At 40.2% G+C, this 17,049-nt stretch overlaps 1 protein-coding gene across 1 annotated transcript in view; it reads right to left on the reverse strand.

The window, feature by feature from the left end:
• Nucleotides 1-8,908: 8,908 nt before the first annotated feature.
• Nucleotides 8,909-17,049, reverse strand: part of SLC9C1 (solute carrier family 9 member C1) — a 90,060-nt gene continuing 81,919 nt past the window's right edge. The window contains exons 23-27 of the mRNA XM_008266956.5: nt 14,309-14,440; nt 13,988-14,173; nt 12,463-12,589; nt 10,199-10,251; nt 8,909-8,953 (exon numbers count right to left, since the gene is read on the reverse strand). Coding sequence (XP_008265178.3) covers nt 8,909-8,953; nt 10,199-10,251; nt 12,463-12,589; nt 13,988-14,173; nt 14,309-14,440 — 543 coding nt within the window. The remainder of the gene's footprint in view (nt 8,954-10,198; nt 10,252-12,462; nt 12,590-13,987; nt 14,174-14,308; nt 14,441-17,049) is intronic.

Consider the following 17,049-nt stretch of genomic DNA (forward strand, 5'->3'; position numbering starts at 1 on the left):
AAATCAGGACCACACCGCAGCCTCTTTGCACACCTACTAGAATGGCTGGCAGGGACAACAGATACTGACAAGACAGTGTTGGGACAGGACGCAGAACACACGGAGGTCTCCTGCCCAGCCTGGGATGCCACAGCATGATATCTGGTTACAAATGAGAGAGGTGGCGAGTCACCGCCTTGGAGAGGGACAGGATTTGGAATAAGGAGGGGCTGCTGGTGCTAGAGAGGGTGCTACTAGTTCCCCCGAACTGAGGCAAGAGGCAGAAGATAGAGTTACCATGTTCTGGTTTGCTGAGGGAAAATACAAATTAAAATGAGCTGGATTCTCCTGACTGAAATAAGGGAAGAGACTTGGTGCCTTCTTTTGCTTAAAAAAATCTTCAGAAAACTTGTCGACTTATGTTTTTCTTTTTGCTTTAGAAAACTTGTTTATTTCCCTCTTGAAACACATGGAAAGCTTTTTAACAACCCAGGAGTGCTTCCTGGAGGAGACAGAAGCCATGTCTTTGAAGCTGAATCATCAAGTAAGATAGCCCCCTTTGGCTGGTTGGACAGAAACCTAACTCCAGCTGGCACCTGCCTGGCACTGCCCGTCTATCTCGGGCAAAAAGGAACGGCAGGTGTATTTTTTCTTCTTAAAGACTATTAGGATAATTTAGGATAAAATGGCAAATGTCGCATCTTTTTATTTGAGGCCTAGTGGTTGTTGATTGTGAGAAAATGTAGACCACAGACTGTTTCTGCTTAGTGACGTAAAGGGCCAGAGCTGTGCTTTAGTGATCTCTTTAAGGGGTTGCCTATGGTCTGCATTACAGGTTGTTTTCATGTGTTCTCAAAAATGGAGCTGGCGCTGCAGTGTAGCAGGTAAAGCTGCCACCTCCAGTGCTGGCATCCCATATGGGCGCTGGTTCGAGTCCTGGCCACTCCACTTCCAATCCAGTTCTCTGAGATGGCCTGAGAAAGCAGTAGAAGATGGTCCAAGTTCTTGAGCCCTTACACGCACGTGGGAGATCTGGAAAAAGCTCCTGGCTCCTGGCTTTGGATCATCCCAGCTCCAGCCATTGCGGCCGTCTGGGGAGTGAACCAGCAGATGGAAGACTCTCTCTCTCTCTCTCTCTCTCTCTCTGCCTCTGCATCTCTGTAACTCTGCCTTTCAAATAAATAAATAAAGCTTTTTTTTTTTAAATGGAGCTATTTTCTATTTCTTCTCTTTGGTGGAGAGAGTTTTCCAAAGTGGCAGGAGATTTTGTCTTTCATTATAATTGCACGACAGTAGCCCTGATATACTTTCCACTAGTCCCTCAAGTATTTAGTTAGGAAAGCTGTTAGGGTGGCAGATTTTCTTATTTTGAGAATATCTCAAACTCAGGAAAAGCCTGTTATTAGTAAATGAAATGAAGCAAGTGAAATGAGAGATAAAACTCTTAACAATGGTCCTATAAACTTTAGGGGTGTCTACTGCATATAGTTCTAAGAATCTGTGGGTGCCCTATTCTATTTCCCCTAGCTTCCTCATTTAAAACCACTTGCATCTCCGGACCAGATAATTACAATGCACACCAGAACATGTCTTCCAAGTTACCTGAAGCTTGTTCTCTGTGCAGAAAAAACAAAACAAAACAAAACAAACTAGGATAAATCAACGGTCTGCTATTTTGAGTGTGGGAGAAGAGGTGTGTGTGAAAGAGAATGCTAGAGACAGAGAAACAGAGAATCTGAAGAAGTCTTGGATGCACTATCCATCCTTTAGCTTCCATCTTCCCTTCAAGAGAAACATCGAGCCAATCTAAAAATGCCCTTCTGGTCGACCTCAGCGCCTTTTGTGCAACCTGGAGGCCAGGTGCAGATGACCTGAGTGTCTCAGCATTGTGGAGGAGACAGGAAGCAGACAGGTGTCCAGCCAGCCAGCAGGGTTATTCTGGCCTGCTCACCTGTGCGAATGGAGGTACGCCAGACCCTGGGTGGGGCAGCTTGGGCAGACTACACGCACGCCCCCTCGTGGGTGGCTGAGGCAGTGCCAGTGTTGCCCCTAGGGTTCTTTGGGTCCCGGCATTGAACAGGGTAGGGGTGATGGCTGGGAATGACCTGCCCACTGTAATTCAAGGAAAGGTTGAGCGTTGCTCCCTAAATTGGAAGTTTCAGTCTTACACAGGCCACTAGATGGAGAAGCTGAGCTGTGGAAGTGGTAGCTACTGGTGATAAAACTTGCGTATGATTGCGTAAGGTAAGGTGACGGGCAGAGCAGGAAGGACGTCACATACACACTTACTGCTGTAAAACTGACCCAGGACTAAAGAGTCTACCTTTGCACCACGATGAAGAGTACAACAACACACATGCACACAAAACACCTAAATAACAACTCTTTGAGTCATAAATTCTCTTTGTTCTTCTCAGTATTTTTCCCAGTACATAACATATACAAGACATTCTATGAATTGAATTGGAAATAAAGGCTGCCCATTTGTAAGCTGGTGACAGTGTCAGGATATGTAAATTTACTTTCCTGGGTGGACATTAGGTGCAGAGGTTAGGATACCACTCGGATGTCTATGTTCCGTGTAGGAGTGCCTAGGTTTGAGCCTTGGCTCTGCTTCTTACCCTGGCTTCCTGTTAAGGCATACTCTGTGAACTAGTAAGTAATAGCTCATGTGATAGATTCCTGCCACCCATGGTAGAGACTCAGATTGAGTTTGGGGCTCCTGATTTTAGCCTGGCCCAGCCCTGGCTATTTCAGGCATTTGGAGGGTGAATGACTGAATGGGAGATCACGGTCTGTCTCTCTAGATAAATAAGTACTAAATAAATACTGAATATTCAATAAAAAGATGCTTTTTTAAGAAAACTTTTGCATAATAAATATAAATTTCAAAAGCACAACTTTTGGATGATGCTTTAAAACATAAATACATGAATTTACTTTCCTAACTTTTAAAGAACTAGTGACCAACATGGAGACAGTTTTTCTATATTTCTACAATTAGAGGTTAATATAATCAAATGACCAATTTTTGAGAGCTTTCTAACTATTCAGGCACTACCTTAAATGCTATAGATGCTATTTCCCGTTCATTAATGAAGAATTCACTGAGATAAATACTGTCTCCTTTATTTTGTAGATGAGCACACCAGCTTCATAGAAGTCAAGTGACTTGCTGAAGAATGTCTCAACAGTAATGGGGATGTAAATGCAAAAAGGTTTGAATAGCACTATCTAATACTGGTTGAAAGGTGAACTTGGCTTTGAACTCTGGTCTCCATTATCCAATGTCAGTGCTGTGTGGTGTATGTGCATGATTGGAGTATGTCACAGCTTCCTAGTTCTTACATAGCTTTGGAACTCTGGCAGGTCTCAACTACCACGCAGGTCAGAGGCCTTTAGGGTAGGCTGATCTTACGAAACCTCTTCAATTTCAAAGACAGGGATGGGATAATTTCAGCCCTAGTCTAGTCATTTTTGACATTTGTAAAAGAATGAAAAAAGAGAGCTAGGAGAACTACTTAGAAGGAAAATTATCCTGCATTTTGTGATAGGAAAAAAGTGTTTGAGACTTCTTGTAGGTCCAGGGGTATAATAGCTTAGTTAAGATTTCCCTATTTTTGAGAAGATCTATTTAAAGGGAAGCAGGCAGGGAGGGAGGAGGGAGGGAGGAGGGAGGGAAAGGAAGGAAGGAAGGAAGGAAGGAAGGAAGGAAGGAAGGAAGTCTGTCTCTCCCATCTGCTGGTTCACTCCCCAAATGCAATAGGTAGGGCTAGGTTAGGGCTGTTCCAGGTGGAAGCCAGGAGCCAGGAAATCAGTTCAGATTGCTCCTGAGTTTGGCAGGAACTTGACTTCATGAGCCATCACCTGCTGCCTCCCAGGATCTGCTTTAATAGGGAGCTGGAACCAGAACACAGTCCCAGGTCTTCTGATTTGGGCATCATATCCACTAGGCTGAACCCCTGACCCAACACTACCCTATTCTGATTCCCTTCAGAAGACCTCTGTAGAATGAGGCCACTGATGGCACTTGCCTCCTAAAATCCACGTGATGACTGCATGAGCTACTGTCAACACTCAGAATGACGTCTAAAGATCACGTACTAAGCTCCCTGTGAGTGAGAGCTGCTGTTGGCCAAGAGCATTCCTTCCTTGTCCTGGTGCTTGTCCAAGATTCAGGGTCGAACTCTTGGCCTCACGTGCATGGCCTGTGTCCACCTTCTTTGCATTCCCTTAAGGTGCAGCCGCTAATTGGGTTAATGAACTGGAGACAGAACTTGCATATTCTTTCTGCAGATCCATCTGCCTGGTGTTTTCTGGGAGTGAATTTACCCTTAGAAACTTTGTGTATTCTGCTGTTCTCACTTAGACATTGATGATAATGATAAATGCCTACTGTAGTCAATCCTTTCAAGGAAGACAACTACATTTTCTTAGGTCAACTCAGTTGGTAATAATGGTGGGTTTGTGTGTGTTTTAATTTCTAGCTGCCTTAATCCTCTGTCTTAGTTTTGAGTTAGTTCAGAACTCAGGAGTGGAGGAGTGCTCATTAATGGGGTCCCTCAAACACTGTAGTGGCTGCTCTATAAAAAGACTGAGGTTAGTTTTGAACAAAACTCATTGTAGTTCAATTTGACTTTCCCGCAAGGAACAAACCAAGTTGGGTTTTCCACGGGTATACTCTTGTAACTGGAGTTTCTACACTTAGCTATTAAAACTGTGCCCACAATGGTTTTTTTGTCATAATGTTCAGATTTCCCAAGCCCTAGGAGGAAGTGTGGCCCTGTAGACATACATTTAAATATTGATTACTCATTCAGGTATTTACTTAGGGTTTACCAAACTGGGGTGGGGGGATAAATGTTATTCTTGTTTTCAAGTCTCTACCCTGCCTCTTACCAGCTGTAAGGTTTTCTGTTAATTATTCAAGCTCACTTTTCTGTTTACTCATTTCTATGTTGGGATACATGGTACCTACTTTATATGATTGTAAAAGTTAAATTAATCACAGCTGTAGAGCATGTGGGATGCACTTAGCATACCGAGAAAACACACTAGTTTTTTTTTTTTTAAAGATTTATTTATTTATTTGAAAAAGTTACACAGAAAAGGAGAGACAGAGAGAAGGAGAGAGAGAGAGTGAGCGAGCAAGCCTTCCATCTGCTGGCTAACTCCCTAGATGGCTGCAACAGCCAGAATTGCACCGATCCGAAGCCAGGAGCCAGGAGCTTCTTCTGGGTCTCCCATGCAGGTACAGGGGCCTGAGGACTTAGGCCATCTTCTACTGCATTCCCAGGCCATAGCAGAGAGCTGGATGGGAAGTGGAACAGCTGGGACTATAGCCGGCAACCATATGGGATGCCAACACTGCAGGCGATGGCTTTATCATGTATGCCACAGCATCTACCCTACTAATTCTTAAGTGTTGAGAATATTTTCTAAAATGAAGTGTCAGGTGTTGTACTCCATGTTGTGAATATAGTGGTAGATAAAGTGTATACTGGGGAATTTGGGCTGACTTACAGGAGTAGGGTTCAGTCTGAAATAATTTTCATTCTTTACTACAGTAAATCTTGGAGAGTGCCCAAGAAAAGTGAAATAAGACAACAGCCAAAAATCAGTATGTGGATTGAAAGCGACATTTAGAACATACTTTAATAGTATTGTATTTTTCATAAAATGAATCAAACCATATTGCTCAAGGAGACTTGAGCATATGCAGACTCTATCCATTGTAAAAGCTTATTTCCTGGCTCTAAGACTAAAATTTACACCAAGCTTTTCTGAGATGTTTGGGATATTTAAAAAAAATAATTACTTTCAACTAAGGAAATTTTGGGAAAAAATATATTTGAACTGGCTGGTGCCATGGTCCAGACTTCCTTCCTGCATGGCACCAGGAACATCTGCACAGGTTTGCCTGGAAGTCGCCTCCTCTCCATGGAAGAGATTGTGGCTCAGCCAGGGGAGGCCTTTTATAACAGCAGCACCGGGATGTGCTTCAGTCTTCTCAACAAACTTGTCCATCACTCCTAACAGAAGAGAGAACACCATCAAAATTCAGAGAACTATGGAATCTTTCAACCCTGACCTACAACCTGGAACAGGATGCACTGGAGTCAGTTTCACCGTCACAAGAAACATCTCTCATTGGCAATGTTGGAAGCCAATGGGACCTGCTGGACTGGGTAGAGGTGGCTTATGTGTTACCAGGAGGAGGGCTTTCCATGGTGGGCAACACAGACATGGGCCATTCTCACTCACCGAGCTTCAGGCCAAGCAGGTCCCACTTCCCTTTCCATCACCAGTGCTGCTGAGTTTATAGGGAAGTAGAAAGGAACAGAGAACTTGCAAGTGATTTCTATTTCAATATCACTTAATGGTTTTATAATTAGGTTTTTCAGGATAAGAACAATAGAGTTACATAAAATAAGAAAGGTGAACAAAACCACTCCTAATTTCACCCTTCTAGAACTATAATTTAGTCACTTGGATTTATCTTTTCTAACAATTTTACATGTTGGAATTTGTTGTTTTTCTATGTTTTGTTTTCCTCTTTATGTTTTACATTGAATTATACAACCAACCTTTTTTTTTTTTATTTTTATTTTTATTTTTTTTATTTTTGACAGGCAGAGTGGACAGTGAGAGAGACAGAGAGAGAAAGGTCTTCCTTTGCCGTTGGTTCACCCTCCAATGGCCGCCGCTGCAGCCGGCGCACCGCGCTGATCCGATGGCAGGAGCCAGGATCCAAGTGCTTTTCCTGGTCTCCCATGGGGTGCAGGGCCCAAGCACCTGGGCCATCCTCCACTGCACTCCCTGGCCATAGCAGAGAGCTGGCCTGGAAGAGGGGCAACCGGGACAGAATCCGGCGCCCCGACCGGGACTAGAACCCGGTGTGCCGGCGCCGCAAGGTGGAGGATTAGCCTATTGAGCTACGGCGCCGGCACAACCAACCTTTTTAACAATAGTATTATATTTCCCTGTATGGATATTCTGTAGTGAAACTACTCATTGTTGGATATCTGGACTCTTTTTAATTTTTGCCATTAGAAAAAGGAATTCCAGGGCCGGTGCCGTGGCTCACTTGGTTAATCCTCCACCTGTGGCACCAGCATCCCATATGGGCACCGGGTTCTAGTCCCGGTTGCTCCTCTTCCAGTCCGGCTCTCTGCTGTGGCCCAGGAGTGCAGTGGAGGATGGCCCAAGTGCTTGGGCCCCTCCCTGCACCCCCATGGGAGACCAGGAGGAAGCACCTGGCTCCTGGCTTCAGATCGGCGCAGCGCGCCTGCTGTGGCAGCCATTTGGGGGGTGAACCAACGGAAGGAAGACCTTTCTCTCTCTCTCACTGTCTAACTGTGTAATAATAATAATAATAAAAGGAATTCCATGGGCATTTTCTACATATATTCTTTTTAAAAATTTTTTAAAATTTATTTTAAAGGCCAAGAGACAGCAAGAGGAGAGAGACAGAGCAATCATCCATCCACTGGTTCACTTCCCATTGCCTACAACAGCCAGGGCTGGGCAAAGTGGGAGCCAGGATCTCAGAACTCAACCTGAGTCTCCCATACAGGTGACCATTACCTTCTGCCTCCCAGGATGTACATTAGCGGACCTGGAATTGGAAACAACTGGTACTCAAACCCAATCAGTCTGATATGGGATGCAAGCGTCCTAAGCAGTGTCTTAACCACCATGCCAAACACCATGTCTATTTTAATGCTTTGCATTCTTTCTTTTGGATTGATTCCCAGAAGTAGAATCACTGAATCAAAGTTTATGAGAATTTTTATGTTTTTTACAAATCAGCTTGACTCATCTTCCAGCAAAATATGAGAAAACAAGTATCACTCAATTTTCATCTATCTCACAGGAAATAGATGTCACTATTGAATAAAAATTTTGTTAATTTAAAAAAAAACAACTATTACTACTTCCCCTTGATTACTTTTGCATTTCTTAGGCTACTATTTTCACCTTATGTTAGGAATTGTCTTTGCTTGAGTTGGCTGCTCAGGTTTACTGGTTGGAATCCCCATGTTTTCTTAATCATGCTGTATACATTTTCCAAAGTAAAGGTACGAATCATACTGCAAGCAATTATCACACATAATTTTTCAGTATATTGTTGGTATTTAAAACTGTATTTAGATATAGTCTGTCATAGGAGGAGCCATGTAAGGTTTGCATTTCTTTTAAATGGAGATAAACCTAGTTAGCTGGTGAGTTTTATTTTTAAACCCAGTGATATCATTTATGTAACATAAAGTCACATAACGGGCATGCACACACAGCTAACTCCCTGACATTTTGAACAAGCGACTGTCAGACTGTGGCAGGCATTATTCCCGGTGGTCTCGCCCTCCATGTCCTCTATTCTGAAAATCCTCTTCCCTTCTCCACGAATACTCTGTTCCATCTCCATAGTCAGCCATGGCTCTTTTGGATTCCTTTAGATTCACTGGGTACAATCCATACGTATCTTGTGATTTAACTTTATCCTTGTGTATTTTGTCTTATCTAGACCATAAATAATTGAGAACTGAAGTCAGGAGTTACTGCTTTTTTATATCTTTCAATGGTACATGGATGCCTGAAAAATAGCCCGCTGAACTGGAAGCAGCCACTGCTGCAGGTGAGATTAAAAAGTAGGGCAGAGAGAGAAAAACTAAGAGACTACATAGTTTCCAGAGATCTAGATAAAGGAATCCTATTTTAAAGTTAATTTTCCAATCTAGAATTTAGAAACACTGTCATTAGAAAAAGCAACAGGCTAGTGGGTAGTGATATAATTCACACTATCACAGAAGGGTAAATGGACTTCTGGCTTCAATCTGGGCTTCCAGGGGCAGTTGTACCCCTGCTCATGTGAAGGAAATGGGGGCAGCTTACTGAATTTTCACTGAGGTTTATACCACAGGACATCTTAGATGTTAATATTCTCCTCAAGTAATTCTTCAGACTCTTGTATCTAGAAGTTGAGATAGGAAACAGAAATGAAAATGTTGAGACTGTTAATAAAGGTTAAATTTATAAAGCAGATTTTAGGGGTGGGTGTTGTAGCTAAACCACTGCTCGGGAAAACTGCATCCCATATTGGAGTCTCTGCTCTACTTCCAATTGAGCTTGCCTCTAATGCCTGCTGGGAGGCAGCAGATGACCAACCAAATGCTTGGTACCTGCCACCCACGTGGAAGACTCTGATGGAGTTCCAGCCGTCTGATTTTGGCCTGGCCCAGCCCTGGATGTTGTAGGCATTTTGGGACTGATCCGGCAAATAGATTTCTCTTTCTCTCTTCTCTCTTGCTTTGCCTTTTAAGTAGATGAATATAGCTAAAAATTGCCAAAAAATTTTTTTTGCTTTTTTGGTCTATGGATCAGAGGACTAAAAACTGACACTTCTGGCCATGGCAGTTCTGTGTGCTCTGCCTGGGGGACCAGAACACTTTGCAAGGAGCTGCTTGATGTGGCAGGCCTTTGATGGAGTTCTTCATTTTGTAAAGGGAAAACCACAGTTATAGGTTGGTTGTGATAGAGAAAGGGTTTGTGGGTGTTGCCAGGCATTGTGAATATAGAGGCAAACTGCCTTCAGGATGGAAGGTTCTAGATGCCTTGTTGAGGTAGCAGATGAGTTTAAGTGTCAGCATAAGATGTTGTGGAAGCAGCCCGGGTACATCACAAGTGGTCACCTGGAGAAGCAGCTGGATACTCATGTGATTCAAAACAAATCGTCATCTCCTGAACTTTTCTTTGTCACTTCACTGATATTCAAATAAAATTAATATAATTTCCTTCAATAATAGAAACTCTCCATACCCCAGTCTACAAAATGATGGGGCCTGGTTCCTATCATGGTCACTGGTTTGTGATCCAGCTGTACCATTTCCGATCCAGCTCAACAGCAACATCCAGCAACAGAAGATGGCCTGAGTGGTTGGGCCCCTACCACCCACGTGGGAGACCTGGAAGAAGCTCCTGGCTTTAGCTTGGCCCAGCCCTGGCAATTGCCACCATCTGGAGAGTGACCAGAGGATGGCCAATCTCTCTGTCTCTCTCTGTCTCTCTCTATTTCAGATAAATAACAAATCTTTTTAAAAAATCTACAAAATGATTAGCTGGTGAACTCCTTCAGAACAAGAGAAATATATTGATAGTTTCCATAAATTCCAGACTCTTTTCCCAAATACAAAACTTTGAAAAAGTGCTTTAAATTTACCTCTCCCTTATTTGCTTCTTCTTGAAGACATCCTTCCAACATTCTCTTTGCAGCTGGTTTAAGGAAAACAGTTCAATCATTGAAACAAGTCACTGTTTTCGATTAGTGCAACAATCAAATCAGACCTCATTCAAGCCATGCACATTTAATTATCTGTGATCTGAAACTGGTGGTCATGGGTTGGAAAGATCATTTTTAAGAAGAGCTTCTATTATGAAGATTCTATAATGAATGTCCAGAAAGTGTGGAAAGTAGAGAAACAAAACCATCTTAACACCCCCCCCGCCCTGTATGTTTACATGAATATGTATTGAGAGTGTCAGAGGTGTTGAGTAGCTAATGAGGATACATAAGAAAGCAAAAGAGTTCACACCCATGCCTTCCTGGAGTTTCCAGTTGGTGGAACACGCAGACAGGCAAATGGACTAGCAAAAAGATATGACATGGTAAAAATAGGATTGTGCACACTGGGCTATGGAAATGCACCGAAGAGTTACATCTTTCAGTTTTATTGATTGGGATGTGTCAATAATGGCTCCTCAGAGAAAAAGTCGAAATTTAAAGGATAAGGAGGAGTAGCTTCAGAGAACATTGAGAAATGGGGAAGAGACTGTTCCAGAGAGAAGAAACAGTAGATGTAGAGGCTCAGCTCTCCCACGTCAGGTGAGCCACTAGTGGTTTGGTAGCACTAGGTCTCAGAGGGGAAAGAGTGGAAATGGCTAGCAAAGGAACAGACAGTGAAAGGCCCAATATTGTGTCTTGTATGTACTGCATTTTAAGGTCAGTAGGGACCGATGCGACGATGGCATTTTGTGTCCATGTAGATTCAATCATATCATTGTAACATAATAAAGATAAAAATAATTTAAAATTAGCAATACAATGTTAATCACTGATATTTCACTTGATGTCTATCATTTGTCTGTTTCACATCACAACACGGAAAATTAACTTTTAATGCCTATATAATATCCAATCATATCGTTCATAGAGTTGATTTAATTAACTGTTCATACATGCATTCTGATTATTTTCTGTTGCTTTATATACTTATGATAAGTTTCTAGGAATTATATTATTTAATCAAAGGGTATAAACACATTTATGACTTTTGGAATCCTTAAATAAATTTACTTTATCAATTTATATTGGTATCAGTAAAGAAAGAACATATATCAGATTCCTTACTGTTTTTGGTCAGTAGATACTATAATTCTTAAGAAAACTCACAAATTAAGTGTATCAAGTATTTAGCTTATTTTTTTAAATTTTAGCTTGTGAACATTTTCCTCTATTTTGTTTGAAAGATATATTTTCTTTCATGAATTGTTCTTTGCTTATTTCTTAATAACATTTTTACTGACACACTATAAAATTAACTTTTTCTAATAAAAAGATTAATTTCATTTATTTGAAAGAGTTAGAGAGAAGGAGCAAGGAAAGAGAGAGATCAATCTTTTACCCACTAGTTCACTCCTCATATGGCTGCAACAGTTAGGACTGTGCCAGGCTGGAGCCTGAAATTCCATCCGGGTCTCCCATGTGGATGGCAGGAGCCCAAGGCTCTGGGCAATCTGCTGCTGCCTTCCCTAGTGCATTAGCAGGGAGCTGTTCTGGAAGTGGAGCAGCTGGGACTCAAACCTGTACTCACATTAAGTCAGCAGGTGCTGACTTAATCCACGGTACAACAATGTTAGCCCCTAAAATTAATTCCTGTATTTCATTTTAGAAAATTATTTCACTTTTGGTGAAATGATAAATATTCAGTTGTAGTATACTTGTTTATTCCATAATTTAATTCTGTATTTTTCAATTTTAAATCAATCTCAAATTTAGCTACCAACTTTTAATCAATGGCTTAATAAATAATTTGTTATGATTTGATTTTTATCATGTGAAATTTGTGTGAATAATAGCATTTATATAAAAGTTATTCATTTACTTCCAGGGATTTATGTATTTGTTGTTCAGATAATACAATACTATAGTTCTTTCTGTGTAAGATTTTGGAGGAAGAGTTAGTAATTCCCTCATTAATTTTCTCCCTATCATTTTGCTAACTTATGCATATTTATTCTTATAGAATAAAATATAAATAAAATTTCAATATTCTCAGTCTAACTTCAGCATAGGAGCACCAAATATAACAACTAGGAGGAATCCTCAATGTCCTAGGCATACTGCTTATAACTGTTTCCAAAATAGATATGACTATTTATAAAGGGAAATCTGTTCTCACAATTGTTCACAGAAATAGAACTCACCTAAAGATTTTGGTACAGAAGAAATTTTACGTGTAGATACATACTTTCTAGAGTTGAATCTGAATTTTTTCATATCAATTGAAGTTTGAATCATCATTACTTTTGTGAAATCTTCAGTGCCTTGTATCTAAAAGTTGACAGAATATAAGTTAATTCTGAGCAAAAATACAATTAAATGATTCTCTTGTAAGCTACTATTTCAGATCCTCCCTAAAGGGAAAATATTAATGAATCAACACAAATAAGATAGATATCTTATAATTCCTGAACTTGTTGGTTTTGTGAAAGTCCATATTTCATATATCTTCATTGATTTTTATGTTTTTTAAAATTTATTTGAAAGGTAAAGACAGAAACACACACACACACACACACACAGAGTTTCCATCTGCCAGTTCAATCCCAAAATGCCTAGAAAAGTCAGGGCTGGGCCAGGTCAAAACCAGAGCCAAGGTATCGATCTGGGTCTCACAAATGGGTGGCAGAGACCCAAGTACTTGAGACATCGCCTGCTGCAGCTCAGGGTGCACATTAACAGGAAGCTGGAGACAAGAGCTGGTGCTGAGACTGGAACCCAGGCACTCCAGTATGGGATACAGACATCCCTAGAAGCATCTTAACTGCTGCATCAAATACCCATCCCTCATTGATTTTCTAAAATATTTTGTTCATTTCTCTTCCAAATGAGAAAAATGATCCAGATCTAATCATCAATGACCATTTAAAAAATCACCCAGGGTTTTCAATACAGTAGAATATAAAGTTTAAAAAAGAGCAGATCTTCAGGAAACCGTTCCATGTTGTGGTTGTTTTTGACACGTTCTGAATCGTGTTGGTACTCCCATCCACAGTGAACAGATCTCATAGAGTCAGACAGGTTTCAGGAAGCTTCAAGAATCTCTCACTTGGCTGTCTACATTTCCAACCAGCCCCAACACCAAAGCTCTGTTATTATGTGTTCAGGAACAGAGGCACAGAGCACCATCTTTAAGAATGCTTCACTGTTCTCATGGTAACACACCAGTCCTGGAGTGTCCACTCAGAAAATCCCTCATCATCATTTCCTGTCTCAGAATCCCTCCCATTCCCATCTCGTCTTTTCCTTGTATCTCACATCTAGCCAGTAACATTGAATTACTGCATTGACATAACTACATTGACATATCTCACATCTAGCCAGTAACATTGAATTACTACATTGACATAACTTTTTGTTTCTTCTTGGTTAAGATATCTCCTGAGGTTAAGTAGGCCCTCTTTTACTATGTACAGATGCACCAAAAATCTGTGACCCAAATGTCTGTGCAGATTGGACCGCTTCATCGTCATTGAATGAGAACAGCTTTTGCTTGGGCTGCAGCGTGCCAAAGCAGTCAGTGAAGACCATGTGTATGGACTTATATGGGTATGGGTATGGGTGGTGCTTATGGAATGGTGGGGGAAAATGGAGGATGGAGGGGTGAAAGCCCAGGACTGCTATGACAGTGGACTACTGATCTGAAGGTATAGGTTGACTTTTCTTTACCTGATGGCATGTTAAAGGAATTAAGAAAGGTGCCTTATAAACTTTTCGTAACTGACAGTCTTCCACAGCTCCATGTATGAGGATAACGTCAGTTACAGTTTCATCATAGATATCACTTTTGATGCTCTTGGGTATATCTCTTACATAAATGTTACAGAGCTTTAATTGCATCTTGTAGTTCCAATCCTATAAGAAAAAATGCAATTTTGTAGTTTATTATTTTTATGAAGTATAATACAAACTCACACATAATAATGTCTAATAATATTTTATTCCAATTACATTCAGAGGGAAGGACAAGTTTATACAAACACCTCTTACCTCATAAGACAAATGTTCTCTGATTTTTCGGGCAGTAATACCAAGTCCAATTTTTAGCCACATTTTATGCTCGATGATAGGACAGCATTGTTCAAAAGCCTCAATCAAGTGAGTTTTGGAAATAAAACATGTCTAGAAAAAAAATTTAATATTTCATTCTGTGCATGTGTGGTTTAAGAAATAAGGTTTTATCATTCATATGTAACATTAATAATAAGAATTTAAATTGTGTAAGATTTATGCTATTGTCTGGAAACCTATTAAAATGTGCATAGTGATAAATATGCAATCTTGCCATGTACTAAATTTTGAAAGACTGTGATACAATGAAAGGTCCTTTCTTATTTTCTTATTCTGTCAAAAAGTTGTGTATATTTATAGAATGTAGTGTGTTATTTTGATATATGTATATATTGTGGAGTAATTATATCAAGCTCATCAATATACATGTCACAAATATACTTATTTTTATTAATTTATTTTTAATTAACAAATACTTGTGTATTTATAAATTATATATAAATTATATATACTTGTGTATATATAAATAATAATTTTTTGTTTTTTAAAAAACTTTTATTTAATAAATATAAATTTCCAAAGTACAACTTTTGGATTATAGCGGCTTTTCCCCCCAATAACCTCCCTCCCACTCGCAATCCTCCCATCTCCTGCTCCCTCTCCCATCAAGATTCATTTTCAATTATCTTTATATACAGAAGATCAATTTAGCATATACTAAGTAAAGATTTCAACAGTTTGCACCCACACAGAAACACAAAGTATAAAGTACTGTTTGAGTACTAGTTATAGCATTAATTCACAATGTACAACACATTAAGGACAGAGATCCTACATGAGGAGTAAGTGCACAGTGACTTCTGTTGTTGATTTAACAATTGACACTCTTGTTTATGGAGTCAGTAATCACCCGAGGCTCTTGTCATGAGTTGCCAAGGCTATGGAAGCCTTTTAAGTTTGCTAACTTCGATCTTATTTAGACAGGGTCATAGTCAAAGTGGAAGTTCTCTCCTCCCTTCAGAGAAAGGTACCTCCTTCTTTGATGGCCCGTTCTTTCCACTTGGATCTCACTCACAGAGATCTTTCATTTAAGTTTTTTTTTTTTTTTTTTTTTTTTTTCCCAGTGTGTCTTGGCTTTCCATGCCTGAAATACTCTCATGGGCTTTTTAGCCAGATCCGAATGCCTTAAGGGCTGATTCTGAGGCCAGAGTGCTGTTTAGGACATCTGCCATTCTATGGGTCTGCTGTGTATCCCGCTTCCTATTTTGGATCATTCTCTCCTTTTTAATTCTATCAGTTAGTATTAGCAGACACTAGTCTTGTTTATGTGATCCCTTTGACTCTTAATCCTTTCATTATGATCAATTATGAACTGAAACTGATCACTTGGACTAGTGAGATGGCATTGGTACATGCCACCTTGATGGGATTGAATTGTAATCCCCTGGCACCTTTCTAACTCTACCATTAGGGCTAAATCCGATTGAGCATGTGCCAAACTGTGTAGTGTGTAGTGTGTATATTGTAATGAGTCAATCAAATTATAGATTTATCACCTCACCAACTAATCATTTTTGTCTGCAGTGAGGACATTTATTTGAGAGGTAGAGTTAGAGACAATGAGAGGGAGAGACAGAGAGAAAGGTCTTCCTTCTGTTGGTTCACTCCCCACTGGCTGCAATGGCTGGAGCTATGCCGATCCAAAGCCAGCAGCCAGGTACTTCTTCCTGGTTTCCCACGTGGGTGCAGGGGCCCAAGGACTTGGGCCATCTTCCACTGCTTTCTCGGGCCACAGCAGAGAGCTGGATTGTAAGAGGAGCAGCCAGGACTATAACCAGAGCCCATATGGGATGCCGGCGCCGCAGGCAGAGGATTAACCTACTGCACAACAGCGCTGGCCCAAAAATCCATTTTTAAGCAATTTTGAGATATATGTCATATTAACTATGGTCACCATGCTGTGTAATAGATAATAAAAACTTATTCTTCCAGTAGAACTGAAAATACATCCTTTGATGAAAGTCTATCATATGACTCAGCCATCCCATTCCTGGGAGTATACCCAAATGAAATGAAATTGGCATATAAAAGAGTTATCTGTACCCCCATGTTATAACAGCTTAATTCACAAAAGCTAAGATATGGAATCAACCCAGATGTCCATCAACTGATGACTAAATAAAGAAAATTATGGAATGCTACTCAGCCAATGAAAAGAATGATATCCTGACATTTGTAACAAGATGGATGCAACTGGAGACCATTATGATTAGTGAAATAAGCCAGTCCCCAAAAGACAAAGATCATATGTTTTCTCTGATTTGTGGTAGCTTATAGAGTACAAAAAATCCTGAATGTATAAGTAAAATTAGTATCTTATGATCTGATTATTGTTTATAGTCCTTGTCCATATTCCTGTGGAACAATGGTCTTTCTACTTTTTACTTGTTGAACATTATATTTAGTGGACTATGAAGCCTGAGATTACAAAGTAAATTGAACATATGTTATTGTAAAAATTAAAAGAAAAAAGAAGGAAGGAGGTAGATAGGAAGTGGGAGTGGGAGGGGAATATCGTTATGTTCTTAGAATTGTATCTTTGAAATATATGAAATGTGTTCTCTTTATGTTAATAAAAAATAAAGTTCAATTTTAAAAATCTCCCTTTTCCTCATCCCTCCTCCTTCCACTCCCCAGACAGTGGTAATGCACTTATTAAT

Source organism: Oryctolagus cuniculus, chromosome 4 (genome assembly GCF_051225735.1).
Source record: "Oryctolagus cuniculus isolate XC-2025 breed Fujian yellow rabbit chromosome 4, ASM5122573v1, whole genome shotgun sequence".
NCBI lineage: Eukaryota > Metazoa > Chordata > Mammalia > Lagomorpha > Leporidae > Oryctolagus > Oryctolagus cuniculus.